At 49.0% G+C, this 18033-nt stretch overlaps 1 protein-coding gene across 2 annotated transcripts in view; it reads left to right on the top strand.

Moving 5' to 3' along the window:
* The first annotated feature begins 14102 nt into the window (after positions 1-14102).
* Positions 14103-18033, top strand: part of NEURL1B (neuralized E3 ubiquitin protein ligase 1B) — a 38130-nt gene continuing 34199 nt past the window's right edge. For both annotated transcript variants that reach the window (XM_060094940.1, XM_060094939.1), the window contains exon 1: positions 14103-14294. In XM_060094940.1, coding sequence (XP_059950923.1) covers positions 14264-14294 — 31 coding nt within the window. In that variant the 5' untranslated portion in view covers positions 14103-14263. The remainder of the gene's footprint in view (positions 14295-18033) is intronic.

Here is an 18033-nt window from a genome sequence, read left to right as displayed (position 1 = left end):
AAAGACAAACATCCAGGTCAAGAAATAGGACATTTCTCGCTCCCCAGAAGCCCCTCCTTTGGGCCACTCCAAATGGTACCCCTCCCTCCTGTTCAAAGTTGACCATTACTCTGAGTCTTATGATAGTCACGTCGTGCTTTTCTGTACGCTTTTATAACCTACACATACCTGTTTTCAACATCACATAAATAAAGTCATGTCTTATGTACTCTCTGGTGCCTGGCTTCTTTCACAGGACATTGTGTTGCTGAGTCATCCAGGTTGGTATGTGGACTCTACTTCTTCTCATTACTGAATTATATTCCACTGTATGAGTATATCCCAATTTATTGACCATTCTACTGTTGATGGACATTTGGGCTGTTCTTAGTTTGGGGCTATTTGAATAAAACTGCTAGGAACATTCATGAACAGGTCTCTGTTGGGTCTATATCTAGGAGGGTTTTGCTGGATCACGGGAGTACACGTATGTTTAACTCTAACAGATACCACCAAATAATTTTCCAAAGTGATTGTATGACTTACACTCCCATCAACAGTGTATGAGAGTTCCTGTTGCTCCACATCCTTGCCAGTTCTTGGTATTGTCAAAAGTTAAAATTTTAGCCAATCCGGCTGGGGTGCCATGGTTATCTCATTGTGAATTGATTTTTCATTTCCCTGATTATCGATGAGATTCAGTACTGTTTTATATATTTATTGGCCATTGGAATGTTCTTATTTTGAAATGCCTGTTATTTTCCCCATTTTTATATAGGCATATCTCGGAGATATTGAGGATTTGGTTCCAGACCATCTCAATAAAGAGAATATTGCAGGGCCTCCCTGGTGGCGCAAGTGGTTGAGAGTCCGCCTGCCGATGCAGGGGATACGGGTTCGTGCCCCGGTCTGGGAGGATCCCATATGCTGCGGAGCGGCTGGGCCCGTGAGCCATGGCCGCTGAGCCTGCGCGTCCGGAGCCTGCGCGTCCGGAGCCTGTGCTCCGCAACGGGGGAGGCCACAACAGTGAGAGGCCCGCATACCGCAAAAAAAAAAAAAAAAAAAAAAAAGAGAATATTGCAATAAAGCAAGTCACATGAACTTTTTGGTTTCCCAGTGCATACAATTTTATATTTACACTATACTGTAGTCTATTAAGTATGTAATAGGATTATGTCTAAAAATGGTAAACCTTAATTAAAAAAATACTTTATTGCTAAAAAATGCTAACCATCATCTGAGCCTTCAGTGAGTCGTAATCCTTTTGCTGGTGGAGGGTCTTGCTTCCATGTTGATGGCTGCTGACTGATCAGCATGATGTTTGCTGAAGGTTGGGATAGTTGTGGAACTTTCTTAAAATAAGACAACAATGAAGTTTGCCACATCAATTGACTCTTCCTTTCACGAATGACTTCTCTGTAGCATGCAATGCTGTTTGATGGCATTTTACCTACTGTAGAACTCCTTTCAAAATTGGAATCAATTCTCTCAAGCCCTGCCACTGCTTTATCAACTAAGTTTATGTCATATTCTAAATCCTTTGCTGTCATTTCAACAATCTTCACAGCATCTTCACCAGGAGTAAGTCCATGTCAGGAAACCATTTTCTTTCTTCATCCAGAAGAAGCAACTCCTCACCCATTCAAATTTTAGCATGAGATTGCAGCAATTCGGTACCATCTTCAGGCACCGCTTCTAATTCTAGTTCTCTTGCTATTTCCACCACATCTGCAGTTACTTCCCCCACTGAAGTCTTGAACCCCTCAAAGTCATCCATGAGGGTTGGAATCAACTTCTTCCAAACTCCTATTAATGATGACATTTTGACCTCTTCCCATGAATCATGACTGTTCTTAATGGTATCTAGAATGGTGAACACTTTCCAGAGTGTTTTCAACTGACCTTGCCCAGATCCATCAAAAGAATCACTATCTATGGCAGCTATAGCCTTATGAAATGTATTTCTTAAATGAGAAGACCTGAATATCGAAATTACTCCTTGATCCATGGTCTGCAGAATGGATATTGTGTTAGCAGGCATGAAAACAACATTAATCTCATTGTTCATCTCCATCAGAGATCTTGGGTGACCAGGTGCATTGTCAATGAGCAGTAATATTTTTAAACAAATCTTTTTTTCTGAACAGCAGATCTCAGCAGTGGGCTTAAAATATTCAGTAAACTGTGCTGTAAACAGATGTGCTGTCATCCAGGCTTTGTAGTTACATTCATAGAGCACAGGCAGAGTAGATTGAACATAGTTCTTAAGGGCCATAGGATTTTCAGAATAGTAAATTAGCATTGGCTTCAACTTAAAGTCACCAGCTGCGTTAACCCCCTAAGAAGAAAGTCAGCCTGTCCTTTGAAGCTTCAAAGCCAGGTATTGACTTCTCCTCTGTAGCTATGAAAGTCTTAGATGGAATCTTCTTCCAATATAAGGCTGTTTTGTCCACATGAAAATCTGTTGTTTGGTGTATCCACCTTCATGAATTCTCTTAGCTAGATCTTCTGGCTAACTTGCTGCAGCTTCTACATCAGCACTTGTTGCTTCACCTTGCACTTTCATGTTATAGAGACAGTTTCTTTCCTTAAACTTAATGAACCAACCTCTGCTAGCTTCAAACATTTTTCTGTAGCTTCCTCACCTCTCTCAGCTTTCATAGAATTGAAGAGAGTTAGGGCCTTGCTCTGGGTTAGGCTTTGCCTTAAGGGAATGTTGTGGCTGGTCTGATCTTCTATCTAGACCTCTAAAACTTTCTCCATATTGGCAAGAAGGCTCTTCCACTTTGTAATCATTCATGTGTTCACTGGAGTAGCACTTTTTTTTTTTTTTTTGCGGTATGCGGGCCTCTCACTGTTGTGGCCTCTCCCGTTGTGGAGCACAGGCTCAGTGGCCATGGCTCACGGGTCCAGCTGCTCCACGGCACATGGGATCTTCCCGGACCGGGGCACGAACCCGTGTCCCTTGCATCGGCAGGCGGACTCTCAACCACTGAGCCACCAGGGAAGCCCTAGAGTAGCACTTTTAATTTCCTTCAAGAACTTTTCCTTTGCATTCACAGCTTGGCTGACTGTTTGGCACAAGAGGCTTAACTTTCAGTCTATCTTAGCTTTTGACATGCCTTCCTCACTAATCTTAATCATTTCAAGCTTTTGATTTAAAGTGAGAGATGTACTACTCTTCCTTTCACTTGAACAGTCAGAGGCCATTGTAGGGTCATTAATTGGCCTAATTTCAATATTATTGTGTCTCAGGGAATAGGGAGGTCCGAGGAGAGGGAGAGAGACAGGGGACCAGCTGGTCAATGGAGGAGTAAGAACACACATGACATTTATCAATTAAGTTCTCTGTCTTATAATGTTAGCAGTTCATGGCACTCCCAAACAATTATAAGAGTAACAAGAAAGACCCTTGATCACAGATCACCATAACACATATAATAGTAATGAAAAGTTCGAAATATTGCAAGAATTACCAAAATATGACGCAGAGACACAAAGTGAGAAAAAGTGCTGTTGGAGAAATGGTGCTGATAGACTTGCTCGACACAGCGTCGCCACAAAACTTCAATTTGTAAAACATTCAGTATCTGTCAAGCACAGTAAACAAAACTCAATAAAGTGAAGTATTCCTGTATTGAGTTGTTAGTCTTTTTCATATCAATTTGTAGTTGTATTTATTCTGGAAACAAATAAGTCCTTTGTTGGTTATATGGGTATGATATATTTTTCCCACTCTGTAACTTGCCTTTTAATTTTCTCATTAATATCTTTTGGCAAAAAGAATGTTAACTTTTATTGTAGTCAATTTTATCAATCCATTTTTATGGTCAGTACTTTCTGTGTCTTGTTAAAGAATTTTTCTATCACTTTGAGGTCATCGAGACATTCTCTTACGTTATTGTCTAGAAGTTTTACTGTTTTGCCTTTAACATGTAGATCTATAATTTCCCTGAAATTGATGTTGTGAGTGGTGTGAGGTAGGGATCAAGTTTCTTTTTTTCCTATATAGGTATCCAATTGGCACAGCACTAGTCATTGAAAAGATGTTCCTCTTCCCCCACTACTTGGTAATGTCACATTTGTCAAAAAACATGAGTCCATTTATGTCTGGCATCTGTCTCTCTTCCATTGGTCTATTTGTCTATCCTGTACCAATACCACACTATCTTAGTTACTTAACTATATAATAGGTATTGGCATCCAGTAGAGCAAATCCTTCTACTTTGTTCCTTTTTATCAAAAAATGTCTTTTTCAAAAAATGGCTATCCTTCACCCTTTGTGTTTCCACACAGGTTTTACAAACTTGTTTTCCAAGTTATAATACATACATACATACACACACACACATGCACACACCTGTTAGGATTTTGATTAGGGTTGTAAGCATTGAATCTATAAATCGGTTTGCAGTGAATTGACTTCTTTAAAATATGGGATCTTCAATTCATGAATGTGATATCATTCCATTTAGTTTTTGGATTCCTCTCAATAATGTTTTATAGTTTTCTGAGTATTTTTTAGGTGAACCAATTTTTTTAAAACTCTGAAGTGAGTGATAGTACAGGCAACATTTGGATATGGCAAAATCATGAAGACAGAAATGTTCCCAAAATATTTTTTGGTACCTCCTGCCAGCTTGGTATCAAGGGGACTTCAAGCTGTGCCTGGGCCCTCCCCAAGGCCCACTTCCCTTGCACACTTTGCACAATCTGAAGCTGACCCAAGGCTGGGACTTAGTAAATATACATGAACTAAGCACTACCTGTCACACTCCCATCCCACAGCGTTCAACTCATTGCTTTAAAACTGACAACCCAATCCATGCCAAAATGCTAAGGACCGGTCGGGCAGTGGTTCAGCTACTAGATAAAACTCTACCTTTGAAAAGTAGTCTATTGAGCTCTTTACCATTAGAAAAGTTTTGTACATGCTCATTACAGAACATTTAAATATTGCCCACAGATAGAAGGGGGAAAAAACACCCATATTCCTTATTACTCAGAGAAAATGACTTGTCATGTTTTGATGCATTTCCTTTCACCTTGTTTTTATACACATTGTTCAGCCTTTCTCATTTAACATTATGACGTAAGCTTTCTCTCCTGTGACTCCAAACTCTTCAGAAGCATCATGGCCAGGAGCTCTGTAGGGTTCTGTGAGTGACACCTATTTACTAAACATTACCTGTGGTAGGAGATGTTTGTGAATTCATGCTGGTGTACGCAGTGTGTACTGAAGAACTCTGGGCATTTCTTAGCTTAGTCTCTATCCGTCTGGGATTACATCCTCAGAATAGATGCTTAGAAGTGTATTTCAGACTCAGAGAATGCAAACAGAAGCTTATGAGGCATTTCAAAGCAGGAGTTAGAACCTGTAGCCATGGCTGCCCGTGGGGCATGTGTTTCTTGAGAAGTAACTATTGCCAGACACCCCTGTAAATGCTTCAGGCCTATCAGCTCATTCCCTCCTCACAAACCTCTCAGGGAGTCCCTATCATTTGCCTCATTTCACAGAAATAGAACCTGAGACACAAAGAGGTGGAGTGGCTAGCCCAAGGTCACAGGCAGTGAGTACCCAAGCTGGGAATCGAACCCAGGCACTCTGCCCCCAGGGTTCCCATCCTTAACCACTCTGGGAGGATGGAGGATAATGTGGGCTCTTCTCCACATGCTTGTCTCCTCTCATGGTCTCCTTCCTCTTGGCCTAAGGAGCCTCTTCCTTCTGCAGGTGAGGGGTCAGTGAGAGGGAGGACCCGACTGTAGGGGTCCCACAACAGGCACGAGTCCCCTGAGTCCAGCTGTGTGACACGGGCAAATCCTTCCACTCTCTGAGCTTCAGTTTCTTCATCAGTGAAAAGGGCGAAGAGACCATGAAGGGAAATGGCTCGGTGAACTGGACAGCGCTCCTGGGTGCTGGGCTTCCACGGCCAGTCCATCGGCACCAGCTGTCAGGGCCACCTCCCAGTCACCCACCTCTGGTGGCTCAGGTCCCATCTCCTCCCATCCCACCTGTACTGCCTGATTATCTCCAGCCAGCGAGGGTGCGACCCTAGGCCTGGCGCAGAATGAGTGCTCCTGCAATGGTTGTGGGACTGAGTTTTAAAGAGCCCTCGTGAGATGTCACCCAGTTATGGGACAAGTGGAGGCAGAGCAAGCCGGGACCAGAACTTGTTGGGGGGAGGAGTGGGAGATAAAAGAGGGTATTTAGGGCTTCCCTGGTGGCGCAGTGGTTGAGAGTCCGTCTGCCGATGCAGGGGACACGGGTTTGTGCCCCGGTCCGGGAAGATCCCACATGCTGCGGGGCGGCTAGGCCCGTGAGCCGTGGCCGCTGAGCCTGCACTTCCGGAGCCTGTGCTCCGCAACGGGAGAGGCCACAGCAGTGAGAGGCCCCGCGTACTGCAAAAAAAAAAAAAAAAAAAAAAAAAAAAAGGGTATTTATCTTTCTATATCTATACCTCTGATAGAATTAATGGTCCTTGTTTCACAAGAGTTTAGCCTGTCACTGAGTCCCCATCGCTCTGAGACATAAGGGCAAGTCACAGGGCAAGTAAGAAGGCGAATCACTATTTGAACCCTGGTCTATGGGACCAAATCCTGGACTGCCAACCTGGTCCTGTACGTCCGACTTCAGTGTTGCAATACGCACAGCCGGAATGTCCAAGTCGAATCCCGTCTGATCCCCAGTAAACCCAGAAAATGATTTTTCCTGGCCATTATACAGATGAGGACACTGAGGCCTCAGTTGGGTAAGTGCTGCAGCCTCGAGTTGATCCTGGGCTCTCCAAGTCCCAATCAGTATCCGAGCTCCCCCAGCCACACAGCACAGACACCTTCCCTCAGGCTGGGCAGACGATGATGAAAAAACCTCTGAGCGTGAACCGGACCATGGTGAGAAGCTTCCAGCACGGGCTGGGGTAGCTTTATGGATTCCCTACATAAACAAGGAGTAGCATCCCTCAGCACAGAGAGCAGAGAGAGAGGCCCCAGCCTTTCTCTTCCTGAGACTGTAACAGTGGTCGCTGAGATGAAAAGCCTGGTCTGAGCCAGTCTCCATGCCAGGCTCTGGGGCAACGGAAGGGCCACTGGCCTCATTTACTCTTCCCAATAGTCAGAGAAACAGACTCTGTCCCCCGTCCTCATTTTTCAGGGGGAGAAACTGAGGCTTAGTGAAGGAAGTTGCTTGTCAGAGGCCACATGGCCAAGAAAGGGCAAGCCAGGGGTTTTGAACAAGTCAGCCTGGCCTCAGGGTCCAAACCATACCCTGCTGCACCTGCTGTGGCCCCTGGTGGCATCCTCCCACCACCTCACCCCCAACTTGTCCCACCAAGGTCTGCCTCTGTTCTCTGGCCTTTACCAGCCTCACCGGGCTCCTGGCAATGCCTCAAGAAATGCAGCCCAGGGGCTTCCCTGGTGGTGCAGTGGTTGAGAGTCTGCCTGCCGATGCAGGGGACATGGGTTCATGCCCCCGTCCGGGAAGATCCCACATGCCACGGAGCGGCTGGGCCCGTGAGCCATGGCCGCTGAGCCTGCGTGTCCAGAGCCTGTGCTCCGCAACAGGAGAGGCCACAGCAGTGAGAGGCCCACGTACCGCAAAAAAAAAGAAATGCATGCGTTTTACACTACAGATGTGTTTTGGAGAAAAAGTGTGCTCCACACTGGATCTTATTCCAAACTCACGGTAATTCTAACGTCAGACCACTTGGACTGAGCCTCCACCCTGCGCCGATCCCTTCCCAGGCTGCTTCTCATTTCATTCCCACACTGGGAACGACTGTCCTCCTTCTACAGATAAGGAACTTGAGGCTCAGAGCAGGCACGTGACATGCTCAAGGACCCTCAGCTAGGCAGTAGTGGGCTGGGTGTGCACTCAAGCCAAGGGCCTGGAGCTGGACTCTTTCCCTCTGCACCATCTCCCATCAGAGCCGGAGGAAGGCCTGGGTCTGCCCCCCAATCCTGGAGCCCACCGAACCCACTGGTGGTGCAAGTGGCCTGGCCTCCTGGACGAACAAGGCCCTGCACATTAAGGTACACACATCCCAGCTGTCCCAGATCCCAATCTGCCTCAAATCCCTGACAACCTGGGGTTCTCCACTCAGGTTCCTGCTGCAGCCCACATGGCCCCAGAGCCTCCGTGACTCCCCTGATGCTCTGAGCAGTGCAGGGCCAGCTGAGGGAGGTGAAGATTGCCTGAAAGACCCCAGGGTCACAGGAAGCCAAGCGTCCCAGGCCTGCCAGGCATAACCCACGCTTCACATGGCCTGCAGTGGCACCACTGGGCCCCAGGCTGGCATAACCCCTCTGGTCCCCTGCTCAGGCTCCCCAGACCTGGCAGCTCCTGACCCAGCTCTGAGGAGCTCCCCCAGGACATGAGACACCACAGTGTTCAAGGCCAAGAGAAGCAGCTTCTTCTACTGTCCCGCCCCATGTCCCCACTCTGTTCCCTTCCTCTAGAAGAAATGTCCTCTTCCCAAGCAACTGGCCCCAGGAATAACAATAGTTACTAATTAATAATAATGGTAGTTTAGTTTTATTGTGCATTTACCATGTGCCAGGCACGGTTCTAAGCACTTGACATGTATTATCTCATTTAATCCTCAAAACAATCCTATGAGGCTAGTACCCTTATTAGCCCAGTTTACACGAGGGGAGTGAGGCACAGAGAATTTGAGTAACATGCTCAAGGTCACGCATCTAGTTAGGAGGGAAGCCAGACTATGAACCCAGATAGTCTGGTTCCAGAGACTGAGCCCTTAGCCAGTACATCATCTGTGGATGAGATCCAATCCCTGTCCCTGGGGTTTATGTATTGACTCATCAATTCATTCATTAATTAAACACTGATCACCTATTCTGTGCCCTTTGCAATCATAATCTCATTGAAAGTTTATAGCGCCTATCAGGTAGGCGTTATTATCATCCTCATTTTACAAATGAGGCAACTGATGTCCAGAGTGGTTAAGTAACTATGCAGAGACACATAACCAACAAGATTCAAGGTAATTAAGTAAGTAGCCTAGCTAGGATTTGGCCCTTTCCACATTCATCATTCCAGTTTTTCTTTAAAAGTCCATGTCCCCCTGGTGGGTTCTCCACAGCTCTAGGAAGGCAGCAGAGAAGAGTGGGCTCTCCCAGGGCCAGGACAAGCTGTGCGCTGGACCCTGGGATGGATCAGCACAGGCCTGCCCTCAAGTTGCTCTAGGTAGGATGGGCTGGGCTCTTTGCAAACTCTCAGCCACCTGAGGGGCCAACAGGAGGAATGCACAGACTCTGGGGTCAGAGCAGGCTGGGTTCCTGTTCGGGTCCTGCCCTCTTGGCTGCATAGATTTGGGCAAGTTGCTGTACCTCTCTGAGCCTCCCAGCATGTCATATAGAATGGAGATGATAATGGCCCCTACCTCTGCTGGAGGGGATGAAGATTTTAAAAGGCAACAAATACAAGCAACTCCGTAACAACACTTAACTCCTTTTCTCACTCATAGGGTTTTTATGAGGATTAAATAAATCAGAACCTAACATGTTCAGTCATACTGCTCTCTGCCTATGTGACTGGGGCCCTGCTACCTACACTCCCTGGGCTTTGGTTTCCCCATCTATAAAATGGGCATATTAATAATACTACCTCCTAGGGTTGTTGTTAGCTTACTACATCTGAAGGATTCAAAACAGCATCCAACACTCAATAAATGTTAGCTATTTCTGTGTTGTAATTATCATTGTAACTGCAGGTTATTGGGATCATAAATTGATTTCAATTCACCCCCTGCCTCAGGCTTCCATCCCATGGCCATCATGACCATGTGTCTCAGAGCATCTAAGCTCTGTCCTTGTGTTATGAGAAAGCTGAGTCCAGGACACCCATGACCCCAGCCTATGGCAGAGATGCCTCCACTGGATTTCAGGAAAATGCCAGTGCTTGGCGTTTCCGGATGGCCAGCATGGGACCCATCCATCTGAATATTGTTGATGTGTCTTTGGGTAGACTCTAGAGGAAGATTCTGTCCATTCAGGCTTCCTGTGCACCAGTGATGAGCTCCCCTTTGGAACTGATGCCAGCACCAAGTATGTATCTGCAAGGGAACAGGACAAGGAAAGCCATGTGCCAGGGCTTCTTTCCCTTTTTGCCTTGGCTGCCAGGTAAACTGTGGCCAGATTTAGTACCACACAAATGTGATTTGCTCATTGAGGGCGGCCCTGCATGAACATAGGTATGGGAGCCAGAAAAACTCAAGACACCTGGCTCCTCTGTTCACCACTGTGCCACACTAGATGAGTGGCTTTGTGGTTCTGAGCCTGTTTCCTCTTCTGTAAAAAGAGAGGGAGAGCTAGAAGTCTCTGAGTTCTGCTTCCTCCTGGATGTGTGAACTTGGCAGTTCCCTCTTCGCCCTTCGCTTCAGTTTCCTCTCCTGTCAAACAGGAATTATGTTAATGAGCATGCTAATGAGCTAGGCTGTGAGGAGGATCACTCAAAGGGCACAGCCTGGTGCCCACTGCATGACTGGCACTTTGTAACCAGGAACTGAAAATATATTGCTTTTGTGGGGGAAGACCGCTGGGTTTGGAAATCGAAGGTTTGATGGGCAGAGTTTGCTGAAAAGTAGAGGCTTCCTGTAGCAATTTAAAAACCAAGCTTTGTGGTTTGACTGTAGCCTGGATTCTCAGTTCTTGAGTTGCAAGGACGAGTCTGTGCAAAGGCCCTTGGATTCGCTGGAGGCAGGGGTCTTCTACCCAGGAGTCCCCCACCAGCTCAGTGCGTGCCCTTTTTACGAGGTGCACTTGACGGCCTGCCATGCATGGGGCAGGATCTGCTAGGGCATGCCCAGAGGGAGCAATGCCAGGGAGCAGAGCCTGGGCCCTCCCTCTACCCACTGCCGTGGGAGACGGTGCCAACACTGCACAGTCAAGAGAGGCAGCCCCACCCGGGGGCTCCTGCAACCCAAGCACGGGTCCTGGTGCCAAGGGAGGGTAGCATTGTCTCCACAGTTTTAGATGTGGCTAAGGGTGGGGGGCAGTGTGGAAGTCAAAGCCAGGAGAGGTTATGACTAGAGGCTGCTGTCCTGGCCCAAGGATGCCCCGCATCCTCTGCTTCTGTTTGCACACCTCCTGTGACTGGGATCTCCGTCTCTCCCAAAGCCACCTGCAGCTTTGTCTTCCTTCTCAAGTGTGGTGCCCAGAACCAAAGCAACTTCTCCCAGAATGGTCTAATCATGCACTGGAGTGGCAAGCTCCTCCTTTGCTCTACAGACTATACTTCTGTTAATATATCCCTATTTTGTTTCTCCCCACACATATAGCACTATTGATGACACCCAAGTCCAGGGCTGCTATCAACTAAAACTCATTCCTTCACAACTCTTTCTTACCCCTCCCTTCTTCCATCCCTTCCTCCCTCCCTTCTTCCATCCTTCTTTCCTTTCTTCTCCCATTTTAGAGCAAAGCCCCTCTGCAGTCAGTTTTTTCAAATGTGTATTGAGCATCTGTGCATGCTACTCCTACTCCGGGCACCGGGGATTCATAAGTGAATATGTCCTGGGTCCTGCCCACAGGAGGCTTCCCATCTGCCAATGGAGAGGACAGAAGGGTAACAGCTGAAGCACCTGCCCTGAGGGTGTAATTGACAGAAAAGACAACGTGCAGAGGGACCTCAGAGGGGTGAGCAACTACCCTCTATGCCCAAATAGTAGGCCACCCAAGTAAAGGTTAAGGGAAATCCCTATTCTCCCAATGAGAAGATGCACAGTAAAGTTGCATGATATAAACTTTAAGGTGTGGAGATGAAATAGTCAAATGGCTATGGTAATATTTATTTCTTTACTGAGAGATAGTTTAAATCACTTTTATATATTTAAATTTTTAATATTTCAGTTATTTAATAAAAGGTTAATTTGGAAAGACTGCTTTTGTCCAATCTAAAATTTCAAGAAACTACTTGGTTCAAATTCTTTTTTTTTTTTTTTTGCTGTACGCGGGCCTCTCACTGTTGTGGCCTCTCCCGTTGCGGAGCACAGGCTCCGGACGCGCAGGCTCAGCGGCCATGGTTCACAGGCCCAGCCGCTCCGCGGCATGTGGGATCTTCCCGGACCGGGGCACGAACCCGTGTCCCCTGCATCAGCAGGCGGACTCTCAATCATTGCGCCACCTGGGAAGCCCACTTGGTTCAAATTCTTTCCACGTGGCTTTGATACTAGTATCACCATCAGCTGGTAGGAGGGTGGGGGGAAAGAATTTTTGGTTTTCCAGAGCACATCTTAATCACAGGGACCAAGATGCTCAAACACAGCCCTTTTGGATCCAAGTGTCACGTGACCACTGGACACTGTGTCCCCTCTGCAGGTACCATCTGCATTGCATCAGGACAGTTGGGGCTTCATTGGCAGGTGTGCATTTGTGATCTGCACAACGCTGCCACTTATTCGGGTGCTCTGAGAGTGACCTTTCAAAGGCCTGTTTACGACAACCTCCCTTGCTGTCACCCTTTGTGACCCTCCCTTTGTGACACTTGCAGTTACAAAATCCCATTTGCACTGCACTGCTTTATATGAGTAAAATTTCCTAGACTCCTTTTATAATAATACTGACCTCTGTACGCATCCCAAACTCACATGGATTGAGGGTATATGGAACTACTGTACCTTTCCCAAATAGGACTTTGTGTTTAAAAAATAAGCGACTGAGAGAGTACCCGTAATATGAGAAATTGTGACTCAAACACAAGCCAACCTTATGTTCAGACATATATGATAAATCAGGGTGTGGTGGGGAATAGAGAAGGCTTCCCAGAGGTGGAGGCTTTGAACTGACCTTGAAGGACAAGAACCCTGTTGGGATGGGTCAGGCACTCGAGGCAGAAGGCACCAGAGAAACAGCTGCGGGGGCTGGGGGCGGGCGGGGGCTTGTTCTCCCAGATACCCATCTTTCAATCACATATCTCCAGGCCAGCTTTGCCCCTTACTGGGAAATTTGGAGCACCTGTTTTCCACTCTCTGTGCCTCAGTCTGCCTATCTGTGAAGTGGGGGTAATAACACATTTCATATGGTCATAAAGGATACAAGAGCATGGAAAGTAAAGCCGGAAAAAAAAACTGGTTTGGAATTGGGTCTTCTTGGGCAAGTCATTTCACCTCCTAAGCCACAGTGTTCTGATCTGAAAAATGGAGCCGAATGAAGGCAGGGGTTAGCAGGCTTCATGCCCCACTGAGTGTGGTCTGGGTTCCTGCACAGGAGAGGTACTGAGATCTGTGGGGTGAATGAATGAATAAGGAACGCCTGTTACTCCCTCTGCCAGAGACACTGTCTCCAGCTCTTCCCACGCCGATTCTTTGCTGTGCATCAGATGGAGCTGACACGCCCCCAGGTTCTCCCTGAGCCCAGCAGAGTCACCCCATCAGTCTTAATCTTGTTTTATTTTCTTCCTGGCTTTGATCATTGTATTATGTGATCTTAATTGCTTGCTATTTCTGTCTTCACCACTAGACAAGCATGGCTTGTCTGTATCTACAGTGCCCGGCACAGCCTGTGGCACATAGGATGTGCTCAATAAATATTTTAATGAATGAGCGAGTGAGTGAATTAATGAATATAGGTTCCCTCCTCCCAGCCTTTGGACACTGCCTAGGTTTCTCCTACTTGTAGGCACGAGATCCCACCCCAACCCATCACCCTGGTTGAACTGTTTTCAAGCCCTTTACACTGTCCGAGGTGACCTTGTGCTTGTGTTTCCGTCCCGGAACTCCTCATCCCCCACCCCTACCCCCGCACCTTCAACACGCCGCATAGAAGCTCCGCAGGGCGAGGGCTTGGTCCCCTGTGGCCCAGCGCCTGGCACACAGTAGGCCTTCTTAAAGTGTTACAATTAATGACAGAAAGGCCAGCAGGCTAACGAGCCTGGCACCCTGAGGGCACCCAGCTGCCCAGCGCGCCTTCCTGCCCCGGGCGCGGGAGCCGCGAGAGCGGGAGACTCGGCCGTTCCCCTCCCGCCTCCCGGTGCAAACTTTCAAAAGATGCTGCGGCCGCGGCCCCGCCCCTCTCCGCTTGGTTGGAGGCGGCGGGAGGCAGGGGCGGAGCCGGCAGGCCCCGGCCGGTGGCTCCGCCTCCTCCTCCCGCCGCTGCTTCCCTCACCGCACCCTCCTCAGCTGCAGCCCGCCGGCTCGCCAGTGCAGCCGCGATGCCCCGGAGCTCGAGCCCGAGCCCGAGCCCGACCCCGGCCCGGGTCCCCGGCCCACCGCGTATTTAGCCTCCGTGCGTCCCGAGCGCGCCACCGCCAACGCCGCACCCCGACGCAGCTATGGGCAACACTGTGCACAGGACCCTGCCAGGTACGCCGAGGAGCCCCTCCCGGGAGGCGGGCGCTGGGGTTCTTCTCTCCTCGAGGGACCCTCTGGGTGACTTCCGGAGAGCCACCCCACCTACCCTTGGAGCCCTCGGCGGGCGCGGCGAGCTGAAATCTCCGGTGCTTCCCGACTCCCGGCTCAGCGCGCGCGGAGCGGCTGAGCTTTGCGCTCTGGGAGGGCGGGTACCGCGTCCTGGTTACCTTGGGGACCCCGGTGCTCTTTCTCCCGGGTTTGGCCAGATGCGCGAAGGGGCCGTTGGGGCGATGCTGCGCGACCCCTTGCCTTTGTTCCAGCCCAAGGGCGCTGATGAAGGAGCCCGGGGCGCTCCAGGGGGGTGAATGGAACCAGGCTCCGCAGGGCTTCCGACGGCCAAAAGCCGCCCGTTGTGCCGAGACTGCAGCGGCTGAGGGGGGGGGGTGCTCTCAGGGGTACCTCAGTTACCAGCCGCTCGGCGCCCCCGCAGTACATGCTGCCTTGGTTTGGCCACGTTCCCACGCGCACCCGGGCTGCGCCCCCCTCTGGTGTCTGCTCAGCTGGGAGCTCTCTAGCCCCTTGCAGTCGCCACTGTCGAGCGCATCGCCCCCTAGTTAACACCGCCCGAGAATTTCCGGAGCCAGAGTAAGGGGATCCAGAGCTGGGAGGAGGTGGGGCTGTGAAGATAGAGGAGGCCTTGCCAGAAAATACCTGATAATTGTGGGAATAGATCAGCGCTGCTCAAAGGCTTGGAGGCTCAGTGTCTGGCACTTTGCCTACCCCAGCGCGGTATGCAAAGAAGCTTCACGGTAAAGGTGTGTATTCCAATTTTATAATGAAGAAATTGAGTTTCAGTGGAGGCGAAATGACACACCCAAGGCCATGTTGCTAGTGGGGAGGGCGTCTGGGTTGGGATCCATGTCTGTCTGCCCACCCTCCTCCCTGCCAAGTCTTTAGAATAAATCTTTATTTTGCCTTAAGGCTGGGCATTTGTAGCATCCTTTAGGCAGAAGGTGAGAGACACATATGTGAGGTTTTAGGAGGAGAGGGAGGTATCACCTCTATGCTCTAACAGTCCCATATAGCTCTCTCCTTCGTAATTATATATCAAAAAATAATTATTTCTTCCCCTGGAAGGGATTGAAATGGATGGTGCGACCCCCACATTCCCAAGGCCCGCTTATAGGAGAGGAGCCCCTCCTTCTACTTTATAAGCCCCTGGGCAGCTTTCAGGCCACTGCACACAGAATTTACCAAATCCTCTGAGAGGTGAAGTCACCAGAAGAGCGTCACCAGTTAATCAGTGGCAGAGGTGGGATTCGAATCCAGGTCCTCTTACCTGAGAGTGGCCACGCCTCCTATGGCCAGGGCTGTTGACGGGATGGGGATGGGGATGGGGAGAACCCGCCACCCAGTCTGGAGGTGTCCAGGGATATTGGCAAATAGAGCAGCAGATGTCCTCCCAGCCACAAAGACATGAGCCCCCTTTGTGGGATTTCTTTTTTTTTTTTTTTTTTTTTGCTGTACGCGGGCCTCTCACTGCTGTGGCCTCTCCCGTTGCGGAGCACAGGCTCCGGACACACAGGCCCCGCGGCCATGGCTCGCGGGCCCAGCCGCTCCGCGGCATGTGGGATCCTCCGGGATCGGGGCACGAACCCGTGTCCCCTGCATCGGCAGGCGGACTCTCAACCACTGCGCCACCAGGGAGGCCCCGGGATTTCTTAATTAAGAAATGTTTATGCTGTTCTAGTAGAAAAGCCATTCTGCCACCTGTGGGTCAGCCTTGGGGTAGATGAAGGGACACAGGCACGCCAGGCGGGCTAAATATAGCTGGATATTTATGTAGTCTCCATCCCACTCAGCCCTCTCTCTGTGGACAGGGCCACCCCGCGCTGGGAGCCTGGGGTTAAGGTCGGTTACTCACAGCAGTAGCTAATCGTGGAAAATTCAAACTCCACTGGTGCTGAAGCTTGCATCGAGTTAGAGGAAGGAGATGGAACTGGCATTCCTGTGCCACATCAGGCTGTAGGTGCCAAAAACACGAAGAAACATTTATTGTTTTCTGACCTGCCCGTAATTAGTTTCTCACACACATTGTGCTGGTTTTTGCACCTCTGTGCTCAGTACATGATGCTCCCCACACCTGGAATATCCTTTCACTGTCTAGTCCATCTTTCAAAACCCAGCTCAGTTGTCACCTCCTCCAGGAAGCTTTCCCTGACTACCCACACCTTTGCTCTGCTCCCTAAATACCTTCTTGTCTCTGCTTGTTCATCAGACCACTTTGCATTGTTATCACCCATCTCTACTACTCGCCTTGGGGCTGCCTGAGGACAGAGCCCACGTCTTGATCATCTTGTATCCCTGATTGCCCAGCCCAGAGCCTGGTGCCTGGCGGGAGCCCAAAAATTGGCGGTGGAGCTCACATGTTGCCTGCATCTTAGGCTGAAAGAACACTTGGCTCAGTGTTGCCCTGTAGAAATCCTTGTGCTTTCGTTCTCAGGAAAAGGACACATGCGTGGGGTTCCTTCTACGGGACTTGAAATAGAGAGCTGGCATTTGCCGAGCACCTGGATTCCATGCCAGGCTTCCTGCATATGTGGCTTCATTTACATGCCAAGCATGCTTCTCCTTAAGGCTTCCGCACTCGCCGATCCCTCTGCCTGGAACATCCTTACCCCGGATCTCCACATGGCTTCCCCCTGCTTCTTTCAGGTCTCTGCTCCGCGCGGCTCCTGCCATTGCCCCTGCCCCCAGCGTCTCCCACTCCCTCTCCCCTGCTTTGTGTTTTTTCTGAGCATGGCTCACCATGTGCCACGCTGTAAATGTAGTTAGCTGTTTATTGTCTGTCTCCCCAGGGAGGATTTTGCCTGTTTTATTCACTGTGGTATATTCGGCGTCTGGAGCAGTGGCTGGGACATAGTAGATGTTCAGTAAATATTTGCTGAATGAATAAATTTAGTTCTTGCAACAGCTCTGCAAGGTAGGGATTATCATCTCCATTTTACAGACAAGGAAACCAAGTCTCAGAGAGGTAAAATGACTCATCCCATTTCACATGGGTCATCCAGTTGGCAGAACCAGGATTGAATCCAGGTTTATTTAGCTCCAAAGTCCTGCACTCTTCCCCTGACATCCATGGTTCAGATACCATTTATTGGGTGCCCCAGAGTACACCTAGCATGCTATTGTGTGCAATAAGGAAATGCCCCCCAAAAGGAATGTCTTTTATGATCGATTGAGGGGAAGCCCTTGGTGGCTCTGCAAGGTAGGGATTATCAACAGCTCTGCAAGGTAGGGATTATCATCTCCATTTTACAGACAAGGAAACCAAGTCTCAGAGAGGTAAAATGACTCATCCCATTTCACATGGGTCATCCAGTTGGCAGAACCAGGATTGAATCCAGGTTTATTTAGCTCCAAAGTCCTGCACTCTTCCCCTGACATCCATGGTTCAGATACCATTTATTGGGTGCCCCAGAGTACACCTAGCATGCTATTGTGTGCAATAAGGAAATGCCCCCCAAAAGGAATGTCTTTTATGATCGATTGAGGGGAAGCCCTTGGTGGCCTTCATAAAGGGCATCAGCAATTCAGATCAATGCCCTGTAAACAAGTGTGCAGGGGTCAGCATGGGAATTCGCATTTACTATGCTCTTACTGTGTGCATTACCCATTCCCTTTCTAGTTGCAGTTCAGACCTGCAAAATACGGTGCCATTCTCCTCCATTTTACAGATGAGGAGACTGAG

Source organism: Mesoplodon densirostris, chromosome 3 (genome assembly GCF_025265405.1).
Source record: "Mesoplodon densirostris isolate mMesDen1 chromosome 3, mMesDen1 primary haplotype, whole genome shotgun sequence".
Taxonomy (NCBI): Eukaryota; Metazoa; Chordata; class Mammalia; order Artiodactyla; family Ziphiidae; genus Mesoplodon; species Mesoplodon densirostris.
This window is presented reverse-complemented; position numbering and strand designations above follow the sequence as displayed.